Source organism: Nematolebias whitei, chromosome 1 (assembly GCF_014905685.2).
Source record: "Nematolebias whitei isolate Nwh7 chromosome 1, NemWhi1, whole genome shotgun sequence".
Taxonomy (NCBI): Eukaryota; Metazoa; Chordata; class Actinopteri; order Cyprinodontiformes; family Rivulidae; genus Nematolebias; species Nematolebias whitei.
In genome coordinates this window covers 85,713,763-85,737,569 of record NC_056498.1, presented here as the reverse complement: position 1 = coordinate 85,737,569, position 23,807 = coordinate 85,713,763, and the positions used below count along the sequence as shown (strand labels likewise).

The window sequence follows — 23,807 nt, the reverse complement described above, 5'->3', positions numbered from 1 at the left end:
GGGAGAGGGGGCTGAGGGGGGGCAGGCAGAGAGTTCAGCATCCTCACGGCCTGATGGATGGAGCTGTTCCACAGTCTGCTGGTCCTAGAACTGAGGCTACGCAGTCTCCGCCCTAATGGCAGCAGGTTGAAGAAGCAGTGTAGCGGGTGGTCAAGATCTCCCACCCAGCAGAGGGCTTTACTTCTGAGGCGAGAGCTGTGGAGGTCCTGAAGGCAGGGGAGAGAGGTGCCAATGATCTTCTCAGCTGTCCTCACGATCCGCTGGAGGGATTTGCGGCAGTATGCTGTGCAGGCCCCGTACCACACAGTGGAGCAGCTCATCAGGATGCTCTCGATGGCCCCCCTGTAGAAGGTTGTCATGATGGGGGTGGGGGCTCTCGCTCTTCTCAGCTTGCGGAGGAAGCTTCATGCGGGCCAAACCTTCATGTGGGCTTTGTGGTCTTGACTAAAAGTTTTCAGGCCTTAAAAGAAATAAGCCAGAGTTGTGCAGATTTTCACCAAAGCACGAAAAGCAAGTCTTAAATTGGTAATTGAGTAGATTGTTACAATAAATGGTTTTGTTTTGTTATTTTATTTCGTTGGGGTTGTCTTTTTTCAGCTGAGCTCTTTGAGAAGCCCGAGGTCAGCGACATCAAGTTCCTGTTCCTAGTTGGAGGTTTTGCTGAGTCTGCTCTGCTGCAACAAGCCGTCCAGAACATGCTTCAGGGCCGCAGCCGAATTATCATCCCCCATGATGTCGGCCTAACCATCCTGAAAGGTGCCGTGCTCTTCGGCCTGGACCCCAGCGTCATCAAAGTCCGCCGTTCGCCCCTAACATACGGGGTAGGTGTCCTCAATCGCTTTGTGGAGGGCAAACACCCACCAGAGAAACTGCTGGTGAAGGACGGGACGCGCTGGTGCACTGATGTCTTCGACACCTTCATCTCTGCTGACCAGTCCGTGGCGCTGGGCGAGATGGTAAAGCGAAGCTACACACCAGCGAAGCCTTCCCAGCAGGTGATCGTCATTCATGTCTACTGCTCGGAGAAGGAGAGTGTGGGTTTCATCAGCCAGCCTGGAGTCAAGAAGTGTGGGACACTTCGCTTAGACGTGAGTGGAACAGAAAGTACGGCGACGCGACGCGAGATCCAGACGCTCATGCAGTTCGGTGACACAGAGATTCGAGCCATGGCGGTGGATGTGTCTACAGGACGCACCGTCAAAGCTAGCATTGACTTTTTAAGTCATTAAGAAGGCCATATTCAAGTTCAAGTAGCAGAACTCCTAGAAGCAGAAGAAAAAAATCTAAACAGCTTACACTCTCACACACACACACACACACACACATAAGCTAAAGATATTTACTGGAAAGTGCTAATGTGGAAAAATCTCAAAGTTCAGTTTCGGTTAAAGAAATTAGTAGGCGCTTATTTTCAGGAGCAGCTGAGAGTTTGAAACACATTAATTTGTTTTAGGTTTGTCACGTCATTGTTAATTTTCCATGTTCAATCACCTGCTTTGTTTATTCATGTTTCAAAAGGGAAAACTTATAAAAGGAATCTACAGTTTGATCCATGTTTTATTATAGTTAATGTCTTCTCGCTGCTCGTTCCAGATAAAGGCTATCAAAGTGACGCGCTCTGATTTCCCTTCATAATTACACACCTGCCTTCCTTTTGTTAAAGCAGAGTGTTGCATCTCATTAATGACACTGGGTTATACAGTTGTCTGATAGGCATCACACATAAAAGCATTAAAGGCATTACGCTTAATGATAACTTGCTTCGATGAAATGTACTACAACCACATGATACTGTCAGTATTTCCCTAAGATTACATTCGCTGCTTTTCGCTGCAGTTCTGAGGGCCATACTGCTTGTTTTGCATGATTCAGCTCTTGAAGTGGCCAGTAAATAATCAAACTATCCTAAAAGTTCACTTTCTTCTACTGTTTATTACACAGAGTTAGGAAATGACAGTTTTAACATGTTGTTTGCCAAACCAGAAGGCTGATGGGCTTTTCCACGTCCAAACATTTCTTTCTTCCATTTGTCAAAGTATTTGTTGTGAGACATTAGGGTTAACCTATAGAGGAAAATTACACTTTGGGGTTTTTTCTCACCAAGTTTGACTATTTTAATCAACATTATAGCTGAGATAAACCTGCAATAAGCAGACAACAGCAAGGTTGTTGGTCACCTTGTACTTAGTGGTTGCCATTTTGTATGAAGTAATTGCGTACTGAATGTAGCGCCCGTACACTGACCATGTGCACATGTTGTAGGCTGTAGCTCCCTGCAATCAGAACAATATAGATTGTTTTAGACCAGGGGTCTCCAACCTTTTTTCCTTTGAGAGCTACTTTTAAAATCTGAAAACGGACAAGAGCTACTCATGTTTTGTAACATTTATATTTATAACCTATTTTCACCCAAACCATTGAAATGAGCTTGTTTTGTCTGGACATTTTCAAAATGTTGGTGTCCAGAGTTTCCCCTCGGTTACTTGCCTTGACAGGGCGATCATCATCTTCTATGATTTTTGTCAACGGGGAGGAGAGACATCTTTGGTGTGCGCTTATTGTACCGACAGTTTTTGAGCAGAGGGTGTGGGGGGTGGAGATGGCTCAGCGTGAGGGAGGGAGGAGCTCTGCCTCCATAATCATAGCTTTTTAGCTAACGTGTTTGTATTTAGCGCTGCTAGCTTAGAACTACGTCACTGCCGGCAGTTGTCGACAGGGTGGGGTGGTGGGGGGTGGGCTCGGGTCTGTTGACAGGTGAGAAACAACAGGACCTTTTTACCTGCAGAGTCGTCCTTCACAGCAGAGTAAAAATCAAGTCTCTTGGTTGTTGTTTTTAGAGGGAGTAAGATTAAAAACTGTCCTTTGGTGAAAAAGTCTCCAAACACCATCTGAATGAAAACAGCCAGCGGGGGTGTATGACAGACTCGTCACGATGAATTGAGAAACATTCGCTCTTGTCCAGCTCAGATTCCAGCTGTTCAAGTGCATCCACAGAAAACACACACACTCACCTTGCAACAATTTTATCAGCAGCAGCAGATAAAATGCGTCTTACATTTTATGGTTCTGGAAGAGAGTTTCATCCACCGCTGCCAAAACCTCCTTTAAAGACCCGCCACCGGAGAAGGGCCAGTCTAAACGAAGCTTCTGTTGCTGCACCGATGGTCTTTGTGAGGTGGGTGAAAAAGGATGGTTGCCTCAGAAGTGGCTTTTAGCTCCATAACCTTGTCTTTTTGAAGATTGGTACCTGGAGGAAAGTTTCACAACAAGTTGTGAACTTTGGTAAAATGCCGCTCCACGTTTTCTCAACTAACAGCAGCGCAGATCTGACACACATGTTGGAAACATTTGTAGAATAAAAACTGTTTCCCACTCATAGCAACAGTATGTTTTTGTCTCTCAGTGAGACAGCTACTTGCTGAGGGCTGCCTGTCTCACATCATCACTGACTCATGGAGCTTGACAGCAGCGTGACTGTCTGACTGACAACTAATGATCAAATAATCCTTTAGTGTAAGAAGGAGGTGGAGCATTGGATAAATGTTTGTCTGCCAGGTGACAAATCAAATTTGACTACAAATTTTGTATCAACCTTTGAAGAGCTACTTGAAAAGAGCTACATGCTGGAGACCCCTGCTTTAGACACGTCTTTTTGAAGCATTTCCTGAGACAGTGATAAGCAGGCCTTTTACATTAAATCATCTGCACTGAGCTGGTTGATCAGTCTTGACCCAAAAAACTAAAATGCTTGTTTCTCCATGCTGTCAGCTGTTTTATCCAGCAGATGTCAGTGATGAAGCAGCTCGTTGCAGTGTGTAAAAATGTCCTGAGCAAGCTGAGGATATACAGTAAGAATAAAACTGATTAACCTTTGACACTGGGACGGCTGCCAGGGTGAGTACAAAGAAACCTGTGGCAGCTGTTTCTTTTTATGTGCACGTGACGTGGTGCCCAAAGCTGCAAAAATACAACGTGGTGGAAACACAAATGGACCTAAACTCAACGGTGGAGACAGCAGCAGGTAACACAAAAGCATTCCTTACAAGTTCATGTCCCAGTGTCCAGTCCACCTGGATATTACATCACCCATCTTTTAAAAAAGGATCAGGAGATTAGACTTGTTTTCAACAACCAGGGATTTTTGATAAATAGTTTTGAAACTTTTTTCTACTTCAGTAGCCTTCACTCACAACTAAACCTTGTTTTCTTCATTGACATCTACTGGTACACATTCATCATAAAAAAACCTTTATTAAATTAAAGCCCACTTCTGTGCTGCTTTAAAAATAAATGAAAAGAAAAATAATTTCTCATTTGTCTGAAAAAGGTCAGACTTTTAATCAAAAGTCTAATTGTGCCAAACAGCCAGTATGGTCCTTTCATATTAACCACAGAACAACCTGAATAAAAAAACTGTGAACCGTGCTTGAAGTTTTAATCTGTGAAGCAAGACGAGCTCAAATATTTTTATTGCAGCTTTTATTAGTTGAAATGCTTCTGATCAGCCTTTGGTAGAACGCTTCCTGCCTGCTTTAACATTTTGAACCTGCAGGCCAAATGATGTCTGTTTATTTCTGTAAATATAGTATTTAAATATTGTACAGATTTTTAGCATTGTTGCAGCAGCTTTAGATGCAAGCGTGTGTGTTTCCACATCAACAGGTCATGCAGGTTAGACTGCTGCATGTGTTCAGATTGACTGGGTGGCCTTAACTTTCCCCTGTTTTGCAATCACTAACAAAACTTGAATACCTCCGTCCTTAAAAAGCATTGCAGTGAGCTGATTTTCTGTTGGTTTATGGTGAAGGTGTAAACTAATCTGCACTTGTTTTGGCCCGGTGGCCATCAGATCCAACAGTATTTCAAGTATTTCAGCATGACTCATTAAGTTCACTAATTAAAGCCTGGCAAGGTAATCTTCCCGCATTGCTGGAAAGCAAAATAATTGCACAGTTTAAATGTTTTTTCTTCTGTATATTATAGTTAGAAACAGCAATATTTACACAAAACAAATCTCCAGGTGATGAAACCATTGTTTTCATGAAACCAGAAGTAGACCATTATTTAAAGCTCTGACTGATGTACTTAGCACAGCCGGGTGATTTAAAGGGTTCAGTGTGGAGCAGATACTGGCATCTAGTGTCTAGTTGTAGAAAGCCGCTGACTTACATGCTGCCCAACCAAATGTGAGCTTTGATGCATAGAAACATGTGACTGTTGGTGTAAAAGGCAGTTGGGAGTGGCTGTGTAACACCACACCACACAGAAGCTACTAAAAGCTGCACAAACTACCAACACACTGGTGTTTTCACCAGAGCTGGTGTACGATGGAATGCACTTTAACTTTGGAGTCCATTCCTTAAATGTCATTGAATTTGTTAAAGCATTCAACACAGTGCTCTTGAGTCTTGAAGGATTTGCCAAGCTTTGCATCTCTGGATAAGCCCCAGAATTTAACTTTTTCCCTACTGTCATTAGCATACGTTTTCCTAGTTAAACGCAGACGTTGGCACAGACATGTCAGAATCTTGGTTCATAAAAAACATTTCTACAAACAGTAAAAACAACAAGCATTGGAAGCAGCTAGTGAACCCCACAAAATGGCTTCAGCACTAAAGTCAGTCTCCACTGTTTACCATGCGGCATCTACACAAACAAGCAGCCTGTCTGCTGAACGCAGAGCAGGATTGTGTCCGCCTGCAGCAGAGCGAGCAGAATCATCACATTTGAACAACATCATCTAAACTATTTTTCTCCAGATCTTAAATCCACTGGAATAAAACCGTATTTACCAAGCAACAACATCTCACAGCGTGCTTTCAAACTTTTTTCCGGATAAATTTACCGTTTCTGACTAGGCTAGGCCTGTCACAATAAACAATAAATCAATTAATCGCATAATAAATGAAAATTATCGACCTCATTTTCATTTATCGGCTTTTATTGTTTCTTTGTGTCTCTCTTTCTACTGAAGACACTGGATGACACAAGGTTCAACTCCGGTGCTCTTCATGGACCCCTTCCTTTCTCTTTAAAATCTGTTTTAAACGTCCAAAATTGTGTTTTTGGATCGTTAAAAGCAGCTAAGCTGAGAAGCTAAGCTACGAGCTAAGCTAACAGGCCGACCTCGGGGAAAAAAACGCCGTCTTGTCGAAGCTCCAAAAATTCACGGTTGAATCTTGTGCCTTCGTCTAAAAAGTTGTTTTTCTCTGAAAAAAGAAGCTGTGAACTTGTTTACTGATTTCTTATTAAAAGCTTTGTGTGAAAAATGCTATGTTAAAGAGCTCAAACCACACAGAGCGTCCACCATTTTGAGAATCAAAAAACAGAAAGGAGAGACAGCCCATATCTTGTCAAGGGACCTTCCCATTTTTCTTAAAGAGACACGCTGCTCACTCTCTCACTATCCATCCTTCGGTTCAAACAGTCTTATACTGCCATCTGGTGGTCGAAATAAGTACTATGCAAAACAAATTACTAACATTTCCTCTTAAATTTGACAATAATTACTAATTATTGTCAAATTTCAAACAATACTATCGTTTATCCCAATAATTTCTGAGACAATCGCCCAGAAAAATTTGTTATCGTGACAGGCCTGGTTTTGACCCAGTTACAGCAAAGGTCTGCGTCACACATCTTTGTTTTCCTGCAGTTTCACTGCAGGAAAACAAAGGCTGACGTGAAACTGTTGATTATAACCTGATTCTACTGGGTCCAAGGAGGGGTGGTTTGTGCATTTCGGCCAATCCACACTCGAGTTATTGCCACGCGTAAAGCTGGTGGTCACTCAAAGCTATAAACAAGTTTTACGCACATAGCCTTTTTATTTTTGTTTTATTAATATGGATAGAAAAAATAAAGTGGGCCAAAAATGTTTTAAATTATTCAGAAACAAGCCATTTTAGAAGTGTAAAAGAGTGTATTAAGAACTGAACAGGCTCTGTATTTGTATTGTTAACCTGCACATGGAGCATCCACAGATGTTAACACAAACCTCTGCTCTCACCAGCTCCAGAATTCTTTCACAACTTTGTCCATGTGCATCGTCGACGAGGTCGATTCAGGTGCAGTAGCTGCACTTGTTCATGTAATAAATGTAGTCCTCCGTTTCTCACCTGTGTGCCTCAATAGCACTGATCAACGATGACAGATCTTGTGACAAAAGCCATCAGATTCATAGAGAGCCTTGAAAAACATGTCTACTTCTAGCTGAATTTAGCTTTTTACAAATTTCATCTGCATTTTAGCTACTAAGTCATCAGAATATCATTAGCACAGTAATTACAGAAACTCTTGCTGGGCACAATGACTTGTCTCACTAACCCTCACCTGCATGTATGGAACAACATTGACAGATATATTGATTTTTATTTTTGGTTGCGCTCTGAGCCGTGCTCTTCTTTGTGCCTTTGATGGTTGTGATATGGTCGTTCTCACAGATAGAAGGACCCACTGCTGAGATGGATTACATGTACACCCTAACTGCTTTATTCTAAGGCAAAAAAAACATTTTGATTTCATTTATCTATATAATTATAATAACTGTCTGTCATTCAGTAAGAAAAAACATAATCAGCATAGTAAAGAGACTTGACAGTGTTTTCTGCCGTTGCAACATTAAAATAAGACTCTGCTGTGGCCTGACAGAGTAAGGTTTTATGTAAAAAGCTTATATCACATGTCTAACACTTCAGTTCATAGCTTTCAGAATTATTAGCAGCTGTAGAAATGTATGAATATTTTTCTCTATATAAGCGTTCTCCTATCCTACCTTCCTAATTACTCCCTTTTGGGACTCTATAGTCCTACTGAAAAACTTCACAGTTTTTCTTTATGGTCTTTGTTTCTGCAATTACTGCAGGAATTGGATATTTCCAGATAGTAGGGGTGTAATGGTGCATCTGTTCATAGTGAACGATTGGGGTACAGATGTCTGTTAGGGTACAGGCAAGAAGAAGACTACACTGGTCACAGGAAGGGCTGAAATTGTATTGATTCTGCAACATCAGTATAGCAATAGATTTCAATAACAGAAAAAAGTGATGCAAAATATTCAAATTTTGTCAACTAGATGGATCATCTCCTACTTCTCTGCATGTCCACAGCTGGCACATGGAGAGTGTGGTGAACATTGTAACGACAGCACCTGTGGGTTTATCCCAACGTATTTTAAGTTTTTGTTAAATATGTTGGAACAATGCATTTTAGAGGCAAATTGGACCTAAAGCACTCTTTACTAAAGCAAAGCAAGAACAGCTAGTTGAGACGAAACACGGGAGCGTAACAGTTTGGTTCAAATCAGCAAAGTGGAAAAGCTAAAAGTGGGTCATATGTTGGTTATGAGGTGCCACCCCAGCACTCGCTCTCAGCTGCGTATCTGACAGGCTGGATGTGTTTAACATGTTGATCTGACTGAACATTGCTGGATTTGTACCTGGATTATTGAGCATGAACTTTGGTGTTTAACATTTTATTAATACTCAATATTTTTGCTTTTGGAGATGGTTTTCAAGAAGCAATGGTCTGTATTACTTTTTGTTTTGGATGAAGTCTTGGCCAAATTAATTGAAACAACCATTCTGGTCTTTATTTGACAGTTTAGGAGTTTATTAAAACTGTATGACACAGGACCTGTGGGATGCTGTTTGCAGTCCAGATAGGATGAACAAGTTGAGATGTTTAATTACCAGTTGAGTCTGTCTGCCTGCAAACATGGAGGTTTTTCTGTCTGTCATTAGAAGGTTGTTTCTGTTTGAAATAAGGCTACACGACTGAGTTAACTGTGTGTACCATTACACTCCTACTAAGCTGCTTGTTGTACAAAACAACAGTGTTATTCAGCCAAAAAAAAAAAAAAAAGTTTACTGAGCCCATCATTAAGAGTATTAGGTACACGCAGAAGAAAACATTAAAGAGAATGTTTTATTTTATTCAGTTTGGAGATAAACTTTAAAGTGTCAAGACTGAAGTCAAAATGTTGTGAATAAAGTTGAAATACTGATTTGAGAATAAAGTCAAAATGTTGAGGACATATAAGAAGTAGTGTTTCTAGATTAAACTGGAGGCAGTGAATCTCTGTGATGGAACCATGTTTTATTGATCCATGTTTTGATCCATGTCGGTGGGATCACCTTCACTAGGGAAACTGCAGAATAACAACAAAAAGCAGTTTTGGGAAACAAAAGTTTGATTTGGTTCAATCCCAACAGTGGAGCTCATAGAACTTCCTTTAGTCCTTCACAATAAGAGTCTCAAACATATAACGTTAACAGAACGCTGTCAGATCATGTGAAGTTAATAAAAATGACTTGCTTTGGTTTTATTTTTGTTTGCTGGTAAAACTCACGTCAGGTGAAACTTCAGTGAATTTGAAGAAGCTTCAGCATTTGGGTGTGTGCATGTGCTAAAAGAATCCATCCATTATCTTTACCCACTTCTTCCTTTCCTGGCCGCGGGGTCTCGGGTGCCCATGTCCAGCTGTCACTGAGCGAGAGGTGGGACACACCTGGACAGGTGTTTTTTTATTATATAACCCTAAATCCAAAGAATACAGAAAGTTTCTTTCATTATTCATTCCAAGCATACATGTTTTATTTTTAAAATAATGACTTTATTTTTGGTAATTCAACATTATCCTCTAAACTGTTATTTTGTCTTCTTTTCTCTGTTCTTCCAAATCTTAATTTTTTTTATTTCTTTCTCGTTTGTTTGTTTTCATGGTCCTCGTATGATGATGTACGTTAATCATCATCATTGTTTTAATCAACAAGAATGCTCCACATGTTGCCCAAGACAAATTCATACAACTTTCTCTCTGGATACAATCCCATCAATACATGTTCTTTAATTTATCGTTTCATTATTTTACGTTATTTATTATCAGTCGGTGCCAGACTGCGTTCAGTATTCTTTAAGTATTATACATGACACTAACTAAATGAAATCAAACAAGATGTGAAGGGAAAGTCAGAGATATATTGCACAAACATGCCAAAGTGTACTGAGCTCTCTGTAACTGTCGTACGTGACCTCCAGGTGGAATATCTCCAGACACAACTCAGAGAAACACTTTATCTTTACTCAGCTCTAGCCAGCTCCATGAATAATGGCTCAGTGATTTATTCAGTGAAGACATAAGATGTCACTGTGGTAAATGCTCCATTTGAAAAGAAAGGACAACAATGATTTGGCTTGTTTGGCTCAAGAATGAGGCCAACTAATGTCTGGTTCAGCAGCTCCCACAGGTGTGCTGCAGATGCTGAACTGTTCCCGTTTCTATCCAAACATTTTAAAGATGTTCTTTATTTTCTTTAAGTGAACTTGCCTCACTTGTCAGTGTCGTTGTACAAAGTTATACAAGCTTCAGCGAGTTTTCTGCACTGCACGTTTTGCATGTGTCATGTAGGAATGACTTGACAAAACGCTGATTAGCACTCATCCACAAGTTCAGGAATACCCTACTGGGGAGGATGATCCAAGTAGACAGTGATGGTGTTTCCTTGAGATTTGTTGGTGCATCTGATGGTATAACGAACAGGCGTGTCAGCTTTACTGACAACTAAGCTAATGACAGTTCGTTCCCTCTGCATCCCTGTGCTCACAATGGATAAGCATCAATTAGAAGAGTTCATTAAACTCTATAGATTTCTTGATACTTTGTGCAGTATTATGCCATGCACAGGATAGCAGCTCCAAATGGAGATTATATGAAGTTATTGTTAGCTGACATTAGCTTTTTAATCCTGGAGTGTGAAGGACCATTTTGGGTCCCAACTATTTGAATTGTCTTTGTTCCATGGAGGTGTTTAGAAGCAGTCTACCCAACGTGCACCATGTACACATCTGCAGATTCACAGTCGAACAGTCTATAAATCAAAACATTTAACAGAAGAAAGTGACTGAGCTTGTATCTCACTGGAAACTAACACAATGTACGTGTTCATTTAGTCATTGTTTTGTTTTTTGTTTTTTTGCAGTTGTGTTTTTTATTTTTTGCTAATGCACAGAAATGTTGCTTTATGTTTTTTTTATGCAGTACTCACAGTATTGGGTGTATTTTGACCAATGCCATGTATTAACTGTCAGCCTGTCACCAATAAAATGTATTTAAAGCCATTTTAGTTGTTTTCTGTCTGAATTGTTATTTTTTTTACATAATTTTTTTATCAAACCTAATAACCCTCACTGGTTCAGTATGATATGACAAAGATTTGAAGTGTTTTCTTTGACGTTAGGAGCATTTGACTCGACGAGTAGACCTAAATTTTCCCTCAATTTATCAAAAAGGAACGTCTTAAGTCCAGTCTTAAAACTGGACAATGTGTCAGCCTCACGGACAGAAACTGGAAGTTGCTTCCACAAGAGAGGAGCCTGATAACTGAAAGATCTTCCTCCTGCTTTTGAACCACTAGTAACCTGCAATTTTTACTGTTTTTCTCACCAAACATTCAGTTTGTGTGTGTGCAAGAGTTGCTAACAGCAGAAAATATTTAGAGCAAGGCTGCCTTAGACCCACCAGGATCCAAAAATCTCAAGAGGCAAAACGTTTTATAGGTTGGGATCAAAGCCAGTAGAGGAGGTTTATGTGACACGCTGAAGAGTTGAACCATGAAGCATATTCTCTGCAATGGTTCAAAAACTGGGGCTGCTCACACTGTGAGAACAATCCTGAGGTCCAAAACGAATGATCTGCAGGAGGGCGAACATCTCTGCCCATTGAAGATAACTTGAAGACTTCTTTGGGGGAGAGGTAACACTGAAAACCTGCGTTGTATCCATCCTGATTTTGAAGATAAATCCTGGGACACCTGAAGAAAATGAGGTTCAGTGAAATTTCAATACAACAAAGAGTTGGCAGGAAAATCTGCAGAATTAATTTCAGCGTAGATGGATACAGATCAGCTGATCTGACAATACCTGAAACATCTGATGAGTTCAGAAAATGTTAGTCCACCACCCACCGTTATTTCATTTTACATATCCATCAAATTACTTGGTATGACTACTGCTGTTATCCAATAATGGTCAATCAGATCATCTGGACAGTTTCTTTTTTTGTGAAAAGGCCTTTCACCCTCTAACCGGAGGGCTTCGTCAGTCTGAGGAGTCCCAAGTAAACTGTTTACCCCACTAAGCAGTACACTCCTTTAGTGGACCAACGTTTGCTTGTGGTAAGATGGTGTCTGGGGGACTGTCCTGTCCCCCATCGACTCCTCCCAGGCAGGCAGCCACAACCAAAGTGGTTCAAGACATCAAAGTTCATGTTCAGTCATCCAGGAACAAAATCCAATAATGGTCAGTCAGGTCATCTGGACAGTTTCTTTTTTGTGAAAAGATGTTTCACCCTCTATCCGGAGGGATTCATCAGTTTGAGAAGTCCCAAGTAAACTGTTTGCCCCACTAATCAGTACACTCTTTTAGTGGACTGTCCAAATGACCTGATTGACTATTATTGGATTTTGTACCTGGATGATTGAGCATGAACTTCGAATACTGCTGTTATGATTCTGTTCAGTTTTATGTAAAGAGTTTTCTGTAATAATTTCAAGAAATGGAACTACATTTATGTTCATTATAAATGGACTGTACTTATATAGCACCTTTCTATCTTATTTCAAGATACTCAAAGCGCTTTCCACTACAATCTGTGCCTCATTTACCCATTCATACAGCACTCTACTAGATCTCTACAAAGATAATTGAACAAATCATTCTAAAGAGACTAATCAGAGCTTTATCACATTCATACACTGATGGGACACACATCAGAGGCTATGGGGGGTTCAGTGTCTTGCCCAGGGACACTTCGACATGTGACTGCTGGTGGATTCGAACCTCCAACTCTCGCATTGGAGGACGACTGCTCTAACCACTCAGCCACAGCTGCCCCATTATGTGAATAGATAAAGTTTCAAGTGGTTTTTGATATCGTTAATTTTCTCAAACTGTAATATTTGGAAGCTGAAATAAAAAAAAAAAAAGTTCATTAAGTGTGTCTTGAATGAAAAATACCCCATGAATTGTATTAATACTATTAAAGAACAGGTCTTAAGTATTTATGTTACACAAATATTTCCAGTGCATTAAAGAAACAAATTGAAGAAAATTAATTAATAAACATGGGGGTTATGAGGGGGTCCCTGAAAATTTTTGTCCCCTGTAAGGGGTCCCTGAACCCAAAAAGTTTTGGCCCTTTCCCTTTTCCATTAGTAATGGTTCGGCACAGTTCGACTTGACTTCAGCATGTTTCCAAGGCTTTTCCACTAGCAACGCTTCGTGGAACCGGTCCCGTTTTTTTTCAGTAATCACTACTCTGGGGTTCCTAGCAGGCCTTGCGCGCACCTGCTCCGAGCTCCGCTGGTCACGGCGGAGAATCGTACAAGCTGCTGACCCGTTGAAGCGCGCAAGGCCGGCGCTTGGGTGGGCCGTCAATTTTTAAACTCTGAATCCGCCCACTAGAACTGTTACTGCAATGTTACTGTTACTGTTGGATGTAACTGGGACCTTGTGTACATAATTTCGCTCCACCACATGTACCACATGAGGTGCGAATGACAATAAAGAAACTCTGACTCTCTGACTCTGACTCTTACTTAAAGTATAATGGAAACACAACTTGTACCGTGCCGAGCTGAGTCAAACCATGCTGTATCGGTACTTAAAGCACTAATGGAAAAGGGGCATTTGAGAACCCCTGGCCTTAAAAAAACACTCTCCTTGTGTGAATAGAAGCTCATTCTATCCTCTGTATCCTCTGTTCTCACTCCAACTATTTCCATTTCCTCTCTAGCTGCATCCATCGCCTCTTTGTCTTTTTCCTGGCAGCTGCATTTCTAACATCCTTCTACCAGTATACCCACTGTCCCTCCTCAGGACATGTCCAAACCATCTCAGTCTGGCCTCTTTAAATTTATCTCCCAGTTCTTTAACCTGTGCTGTACCTCTGATGATCTCATTCATAATCTTTCCATCCTTGTCACTTCTAAAAGAGAACCTCAACATCTTCATTTCTGCCACTTCCAGTTCTTTATCCTGTCTTTATGTCAATGCCACTGTCTCCAGACCATACAATATAGCTGTTTTGTAAACTTTTCCTTTGACCTTTGCTGACACCCTTTTGTCACAAATGAAACATTTCTCCATCCAATCTAGATTCTCTTTTCACCTCTTTACCACATTCCCCATTTTCCTTAACAGTGGACCCCAAGTACTTGAAGTCCTGCACCTTTGTGTCCTCTGCTCCTTGTAGCCTCACTGTTCCACCTGTCTCCCTCTCATTCACACACATGTACTCTGTCTTACTATGGCTGACTTTCATTCCTCTTCTTTCAAGTGCATACCTGAGGAGGCTTGGGTCCTTCAATATCTGCAGAAAACTCCTGCTGATGTTCTACCAGTCTGTGATAGCCAGTGTCCTCTTCTGTGCCATTGTGTTGGGGAAGCTGCATTAAGAGGAGCGATACAGGGTGACTCGACAGGTTGGTGAGGAAAGCTGGTTCTGTGTTGGGAACAGAGCTGGAGTCCCTTACATTGGTGGCAGAGAAAATTTTAAAATAGAATAAAATAAATTTTTAATAAAGTAGATGCAATTTCCTGCATTTTGTTGTATTTTAATGGGTTGTTAAACATCTACATTTTCCTACATTTGTAAACACTCTACTTCTGTCAGCCCCCCACCTTCCTTACTTGACAGAACCATCAAGTAAGTCAGGCTCGGTTCCGAGCCCGACTCTGTTCCTGCTTGTTGTTGTCTGACTCCACATGTGAAACCTCAAGGTGCCTGCCCTGCTGCTGCCTGCCTGTGAGCTCCTGCCCATGTATGACACGACTGCCTGATTGTCACTTATCCCTACCACTCTTTTAAGGGTGGAGATTTAAGTGTAGATGTGGAAATGATTCACTTGCAGAGGCAGATCAGATCGTATGCTGTTGTGCTTAAAATTTGTGTTCATGTAATTATTTTCATTTTACATATCCAATATAAGTTTTATTTGTTTGACTAGAGTTCAATTAAAGCAGACTAAACAGGGCTGGTGTGAATTCACCCTATAACACTGCTTTCTGTGCTACGACTGATGGAAGATACTGTATTTTGGGTCTTGCAGTTAATCTACGCTGGAATGTAGCTACTGTGACCAACATCTGTGTTGGGAAGAGACTCCAGTCAGATCAAGTTCGAAATCGCTAACGAGCCTGTCAAGGCAGGCCTATATTTCATGTGTTGCGCTGGAGTATAACAAACTAAATGTACTGAATAATCACAGTAAAGTAACGATAATCAACAGTATTTCTGTTAGTGGTGGGAGATGTAGTGAATCTAGCTGAGCTAAATTAAACTATCCCACATTATGTTCTTCAAGTTATGCAATTTAAACTTTGTTGATGATGATGTGAAACATATTGCATGTTATTAAAGTTGAAAATGAAGACATCAGGTTTACTTTTTCATGCCCATTAGGTGAATGTACAAAATTCACAACGCCAACTAAAGACCTGGCATGGCAACTACAGCGGACTTGGTGTGTTTTTTTCTATGGTTAAATGTAAACAATGAATGCGGCCGTGTCAACGAGGATTTTTTAGTCAAATCAACATCCAAAAAACTTTGTATTTCCCGCGTCCATGTCCGTGTATATGGGGCCTGAGACAGAGTGAGAACTTTGTCAAGGAGTTGGGAGATCCATTATTTGTTTTAAAAGAGGAAAGAGAGGAAGAGTGCACACAGAAAGCACCTAAAATCTTTCTTAAAAGTAAAGTAAATAAAGTCCAGTTGTTTTTGTATTGAAAGTTTTTGAAATTTTGAACTTTCTTAAAAGCACTTGGGACTAAAATGTGGGGTGATGGACTAATGATCTTATGTACAAGTGACATGGCCCTGGAAAATACTTGCCTATATTCAGAAGGTAAAAGCTCTTTGGTTTTAAATGAATGCAATTTGTTTTAATAATTTTGTCAGTTTTGAGAGAAAATATGATTGTCCATGAAGCTTTTAGGTTTAATTAAATATATGGAAATCAATCTTCAAGGTGTAAGGATCTTTACAACACAGAGAAACATCCATCCATCCATTTTCTTTACCCGTTTATTCCATTTTGGGTCACGGGGGTCGCTGGTGCCCATGTCCAGCAATCACTGTGCGAGGGGCGGGGTACACCCTGGACGGGTCGCAAGTCCATCACAGGGACACATAGAGACAAACGAGACAAACAACCATTCACTCTCTCACTCACACCTAGGGACAATTTAGAGTTACCAATCAGCCTAACATGCATGTTTTTGGTCTGTGGGAGGAAACCGGAGTACCCGGGGAAAACCCACGCATGCACGGAGAGAACATGCAAACTCCACCCAGAAAGGCCTCCGGACCGGGGTTTGAACCAGGGACCTGCTCGCAGAGAGGCAGCAGCTCTACCAGTTGCGCCACTGTGCTGCCCCAGAGAAACGTTTATTTTCTCAAAAAAAAATCCTCAGTTTTTACTAGAAGATCCAAACAACTTTTTAAATATACAGTTATACACACTGACCTGTGTGTATCAAATGAATTAAAATGAATAAAAATGTTCTATTTGTATCTGAATGGGTTTGAATGTAATGTGGAACATCCTTTGGATAACAAAGTTGATGATCCAGTGAAGACTGCCTGGAGACGAGCTTGAATCTTTTTTAGGCAACATTGCCACCAAGTGGATTCGATCTGGGTCAAAACTTATGGAAAATCTTTAACATGGTACACATGTTACATGGTACACATGGAGAAGAGGTCAGACACACACGTCACACTCGGGTCTGACCCATTTGTTATGAGCTTTGTTTAAAAAATACAGGGCCTGCAGGAAAACTTTGTCCTCTGAAAAGAAGAATAGCTTCTTTTTATGTTTTTCTTCCTGTGTGTGTGTGTGTGTGTGCGTGTGTGTGTGTGTGTGTGTGTGTGTGTGTGTGTGTGTGTGTGTGTGTGTGTGTGTGTGTGTGTGTGTGTGTGTGTGTGTGTGTGTGTGTGTGTGTGTGTGTGTGTGTGTGTGTGTGTGTGTGTGTGTAGTGGGGGGAGGGGGGTTTACACACCAGATTTTGTTTTATGACTTCACAGTAGATAACAGTCCATAGTTTTATTTTTCTAAACCTCCCAAGGGGTTTTAGGTGTCATCTGGCAGCAGAGTTTGAAAATTGTGTCCTTGGATAACATTTGACCATGATAATAATTTACTTTAATAATTTGTTAGATAAGGCAGCACGGTGGCGCAACTGGTAGAGCTGCTGCCTCTCAGCGAGCAGGTCCTTGGTTCAAACCCCAGTCCAGGGGCCTTTCTGGGTGGAGTTTGCATGTTCTCTCCGTGCATGCGTGGGTTTTCTCCGGGTACTCCAGTTTCCTCCCACAGACCAAAAACATGCATGTTAGGCTGATTGGTAACTCTAAATTGTCCCTAGGTGAGAGTGAGAAAGTGAATGGTTGTTTGTCTCTAAGTGTCCCTGTGATGGACTTGCGACCCGTCCAGGGTGTACCCCGCCCCTCGCACAGTGATTGCTGGACATGGGCACCAGCGACCCCCGTGACCCAAAATGGAATAAGCGGGTAAAGATAATGGATGGATGAATTTGTTAGATAATTAAGTTATTGAGTTAAGATAAGTTTAGTTTAAGTTGGATTTTTAAAATTCCTGAACTGTAAAAACCAGAAATGTCTGGTCATCACACATTTTAATTATTATGGGTCTGCAGTGTTTCATGTAGGAGATATGACCAGTTTAAAAAGACCCTTCACGTCTAGCTTTGATGAAAAAGTTCTGAATTTAGATCAAATGTAGGTCAGCAACAGTGTGAAGATGTGAACTTTATGGATTTGAGAAAAAATGAAGTTTTATCACAGTAGAAGTCACACTAGATGACAGATGATTAAAAACTTAAACATTTTGTTGTTTACGTTAGATAAGAGAAAATATCTTGTGGGATTAAAGAGTTTGCAAAAATGCTGGAACATTTAGGCACCTTAAAACAGGAAGTGGCCTCATCAAGGTTCAATTCTTTATTTTCATTCACGTCACATGTGGTACATGAGGTGGAACGAAATTGTATACTCAAGATCCCAGTTACGTCCAAAAATAGCAAAAATATAAAGTATAAAAAAATAGACAGTACACAACGATCTAAGATATACACTAAACAATAATAATGTAAAATAATATGTTGTATTAATCAGCAGCCTGAACATGAGTCTGTTGTGAGTGGATGGATATGAATATAGCAGCTTTTTTTTTCCTCTTTCGGCTGCTCCCCTCTTCAGTGGTCACCAAATTGAACTAAGTCAGCATCAAATTGAACTAAGTCGGCACCAAATTGAACTAAGTCGTACAAGGACTTGGCAATTATTTTTACGCCGGATGCCCTTCCTGATGCAACCAATGACCATCGAGCTACCACAGCCCTCTGTGTGGAGCAGAGAGCTGCTATCTAGGGCAGATGGTGGGGCTTAAGGCCCTTGCTCAAGGGCTCAGAGTTGGACAAATGTGTGGAGGAAGGTGTGGGTGCTTCACCAATCCCACCCACATTTTGACGTTGTTGGTACCGGGAGTTGAACCAGAAATCTTAGGATTGCAGTCCCACCTTCTCTAACCATATTCTGTGTCACCCTGATGTAGATGAACAGATGCTCGGATATATTCATCATTTAACACGGATTCCTCATTTTTCTGGACTGAATAAAACGTGCATTGAATTTAAGGAAATGCAAACGTGAGACGTCATCTATGTTTGACCCATCAAAATGAATGCGGTCATTTATTTACAGAATCAAAATTTAACATCAAACATTTACATTAATTTGGCAAATTATGAAAATAACAACATAAGCAATCAATCAGGAAAAATCATACGGCCATGATTTTTCCGTTGCTTCACCACAGACACTTATGAAAACTGTACAACTATGATCTTTTACCCACATGAATGTGGGTGAGCATTTTACACAGACATTTCTAAAATATCTGGAAGAATTTCTACTTGATAGAAAAGTTTAAAGATGGAAAGAAGTTTAGAGAGAGTAAAAGATGGGGTTTGAGGGGAAGTAAGTGTTCACCAGAACGGCACTCTCCATCAGAAACCCAGCTCGCCTCGGTACGCTTGGTAGGAAACTTGACCCATTACCTTTCTGATGATAATCAGCAGATATGGTGTTCCGTTAACGCTACCTGTCCAGCGTCTCCTTAGTATGGCTGTAGCTCGTCAGAAGTAGTGGCGAGGCTCTGTTCGACACATATTCACCTCAGTGGAAAATGTTATAATCCCATGGAACTCGGAAGAGCTTGTTGTCATGTCAGGATCATCCCGTCTCCATCAGAACATGAACAGAACTGGTTGGACTGTGTATCCAGCAGAACTCCAACAGCACTCCATCAGAACTCCATCAGCACTCCATCAGAGCTGTCCCAGAACGGTTCCAGCACCATACCAGCCTTAGCAGAACTACTAGACCAGGAAGTACTGACATTTTAAAGACTCTTTCCCGGTTCACTTTTGGGATTTGTTCATTGGTCAGAAACGACCAGACGGGGTGTGTTTTTGTGACGCAAGAGGTTAGAGACAGCGAGAATTGTTATGAAACAGATCAGAAATGTTCTCACAGACAGAGAGAATTTTGTTTTGGCGCGTTTCAGAAACAGGTGCTAAAACTTCTCTATTTACGTCTGAGAGGATTCTAAAACATGACAGTTCGTTCACCAACTTGTTTTTCGTTTGACTCCAACCTTGGAAACGCACACTTGCTCACTCAAAGGCAGAAATCAGAAAATGCATAATTATTCTGTAACAGCTTTGACATGAGAATAAAAATCATTACTCAGTTAATAAAATTGATTAGTTCACTGCAACATCTAAAATGGTTTGAACTAAGACATTTTGATTATCAACATTTGTAAAATAGTAATGATAATAAAAAGAGAGTGTTCTTTTCACTTGAATCTTCAAGAAAGAAAGTCTCAGGATGGGTGAACCTGTATTTCTGAGTTCAAATGAATGAAATGACAGTTCCTGTCCCACAAGGTCCTAAAGGTCAAGAGTTTTGACCTAAGACTCAGTTTTGACATAGGCCTAGTCCACTACACTGATCCTTCCAGACAGTCAATATTGGAGGTTTATGCTTCTGACACCGAGGTAGGAGTGGTGCTGTCACAGAGAGCTGCCATTGATAACAGAGTACACTTCTGTGCCTTTTTCTCCTGGCACTTGTCACCTGCAGAAAAAAAACATGACTTGGTTAACCATGAGTTACTAGCTGTAAAGCTTGCTTTAGAAGAGTGGAAGCACTGGTTGGAGGGTACTGAGGTACCTTTTCTTATGTGGACTGATCATAAAAATCTCACGTACTTGCATGACGCTAAGAGACTGACTCCTAGACAGGCTCGATGGTCCTTGTTTTTTGTTCGATTCAACTTTCTACTGACTTTCAGGTCAGGGTCCATAAATGTGAAGCCTGATGCCCTTTCATTCCAATTTGCTCCTTCTGATGCCACCAAACAGGAAGATAATATTCTGTCACCCACATGTGTTGTGGGAACCCTAACCTGGGCCATAGAAGAGGACATTCGTGCCACCCAAAAAAACAAACCCGACCCAGGTACTGGACCAGCTGGTACTTTATTTGTCCCCTCTACTGTGGAAATTAAGGTACTGGATTGGTTACAGTCCAATAAATTCTCATGTCACCCTGGTGTATCTCGTATGCATTCTCCAGCTAAGAGACATTTTTGGTGAGAGTCCACGACACAGGATATTAAAGACTTTGTCGCTGCCTGTCCACCCTGTGCTCGGAAACAAACCTGGCAACCAACCATCAGCCAGCCTACTGCAACCTCTCCCCACTCCCATCCAGTCGTGGTCACATATATCACTGGACTTCTTTATTGGGTTGCCACCCTCCAAGGATAAGCCTGTTTTATTCTTACTGTTGTGGACAGATTTTCTAAAGCGGCACACTTCATCCCTTTAGCCAAACTCTCGTCAGCTATGGAGACGACCAGTTACTTGTGCACCACGTGTTTCGGGTCCATTTAATCCCTATGGATGTAGTTACTGACCGTGGACCCCAGTTCACTTTTCAAGTTCTGCAACATTTTTTTGCAATGCCTTAGGGGCCTCTGTCAGTCTGACCTTGGGTTACCACCCCCAGTCTAATGGTCAGACTGAGAGGTGTAATCAAGACTTGGAGGTCACTCTCAGATGCATGGTAGAGAACAACATCACAGCTTGGAGTAAACATCTCATATGGGTTGAGTATGCTCATAATACCCACACCTCCTCTGCTGCTGGTTGTCACCATTTGAAGCATATATGGGCTATTCAACCTCTATTTTTCCCAGCCAGGAGACTGATATATCTGTACCATCAGTGCAACACCACCTTCAACGTTGCTCCAGGGTCTGGAGGCAGATTAAGGCAGCCCTCCTTCGCACAGTGGCCCAGAACAAACGGTTTGCTGGCCGCCACCACTCAGCAGCTCCTGCTTACTGTGTTGGGCAGAAGGTATAGCTGTCTACACGTAACATTACATTGAGAGATACTTCTAGGAAACTGACACTTTGTTTCATCTGAACTTTTCCTACTACTTGCATCATTAACCCCTCTGCGGTAAGATTTCATTTGCCCGCTTCTATGTGGATCCATCCTACCTTCCATGTGTTATAGGTTAAACCATTTACTGAGAGTCCTCAGAGGCCTCCTGCTGACCTACCTCCTCTCCACTGTCTGGTCAACAACCACCCTGCCTATATGGTCAGACGCATCATAGATAGAGTTGGGCATCGAGTCTCTAGGAACCTGGACTAATGTTCCGGTTCGCCTGGAGTCATTCAAATTATTTATTTTTGATTTCTACATTTGATGCCTAGTATGCCAACCGAAAGAAGCTGCCTACCGAGCACCAACGAAGAAGAAGCCGTCCACTGAACACAAGCAAAGAAGTAGCCGCCTGCCAAACACAGACGAAGAAGAATCCATAGGAAGTGTGTGCACATACATGTACAGTGAGTGTTGTGTTGTGCTGTTGAACTGAAATGGAATTGAATTGTTATTGCATAAAAAGGACACCAGTGGGTGCTATGAGACTGTATGCTAAAAGATGCTGTATACAGAATGAGGAAGAATGAAACTGAAAGTAAACGGAGAACTGAAGCTGATCCACATGTCTGCTTATTTTTCCACTAATTCATTCTTGCAACACCACAACATTGGTGACGAGAATGTCTATTTCTGTGCCTTTACCTGCTCCATTCATGCCATGCCTGGGGGAACCAGCAATAGCATTTCCAACATGGCTAAAAATGTTTGCAAACTACAAAGTGCATGTTGGTGATAGCAGCGTTGGGGGACGGCTGACCTTATGCAAGAAAGCACGCAATTCTACTTCATGCCCTGGGTACAGAGGGTCAACGGATTTTCTACACCCTGCCGAACACTGTAGACATGTTTGCTGCTGCTATTGCTGCTCTAAAAGAACATTTGTGCCAAAGGTGAACGTCATTGCTTAACGTCGCAAGTTTTGACAAAGAGCACAGAGGCCGGATGAGACGGAAAACTAATTCTTAGCTTCTCTACATGAATTAGCTGCTGCATGTGATTTTGGCAACATGGAGAAGCAAATGCTATGTGATCAACTGATTGAGGGTGTTGCTAACACTTGCATAAGAGACCGAATATTACTTGAACCAGACCTAGCATTTGCTCAAGCTACTACATTGGCATAGCAAATTGAAAGTGGATCAAGGGATGCTAACATTCTCTCTGATGCTACTGCTGCTGGCACTTCTGTTCTGGTGAGGGCCATACAGAAACAATCAAAGCCAAGCCGCCACTGGGACACAAAGAAGAAGCTGCCAGCGGATCCTGTTCCTGCCATGGTTCAAGTTGCTGGTAACCGTTCCTGCTTTTGTTATGGATCTTCTAACCACCTTGCTAACAAGTCAGGGTAAGGAGGACCCTCTTACCTCGATGGAAACAAATTGGATTCATGATGACAACTAGATTCTGCTGTTTGGGTTGGTGAAATCTTGGATTGTCTACAAATTCGTGTGGATGTGTCGAAGCTCGACAGTGCTCAGACTGAATTTGGGGAGCTGCGACAGGGAATTGGAGCAGGCTGTTATCAGGACTGTGAACTTCCTGGCAGCACTCATGAATGGTGGGAATAATCTTAGAGAAGCTGTGAGCTCGATTTTTGGCGTAAAGGATCAATTCGGCTGTTTTGGAGTTCCATCAGAGAATATATACCAGCGTGACTTTAAAAGGCAGAAAACAACAATTCACAAGTTCTGCCTGACCCAAATTGTGGCCTTGACGGCGGACTTATCTCAACTCCTTCCGGAATGTTTTGAAAACAACAAAGATGCTTTGACTGTTTCCTCACCCCTCCCTTCCCCAAGGCTGTGGCCATGTAACAGAACCTCAACTGAGCTGAAGATGAATGTCATCTCTTATTTGGACAATGGCTGAGAGGGGGGGCTCTGGACTATGCTACGACTTACCCTTAAAAATTCAATGTTTTCATCGCCTATATGTAAATGTATAACGTCTGTTTATGTTGCTTTGCTGTGGTAGGTTTTTTTGATGCCTCAAATCATGCCCTGTCTAGGACACGACGTGAGAGATCTTTTTTTTATTCTGTCTCTCCTCATGTTTTCTTTCCTTTTCTCATCTAATCAAAATATTATTCTGAATACGAATAAGAGGGCCCGCTATTTATTTATAGCCACAGCTTCATGCACTCCGCCCATCTTTCGGACGACTGTACATACAAAGTACATAATCTCGTTGTTTCTCGGTGC

The 23,807-nt window shown here is 41.5% G+C and overlaps 1 protein-coding gene across 1 annotated transcript in view; it reads left to right on the top strand.

Moving 5' to 3' along the window:
* hspa12a (heat shock protein 12A) overlaps window positions 1–1,303 on the top strand; it is a 90,319-nt gene extending 89,016 nt beyond the window's left edge. Inside the window, exon 12 of the mRNA XM_037687948.1 lies at window positions 598–1,303. Within this exon, the coding sequence (XP_037543876.1) occupies window positions 598–1,229 (632 nt within the window). The 3' untranslated portion in view covers window positions 1,230–1,303. The remainder of the gene's footprint in view (window positions 1–597) is intronic.
* The last annotated feature ends 22,504 nt before the right edge of the window (window positions 1,304–23,807 follow it).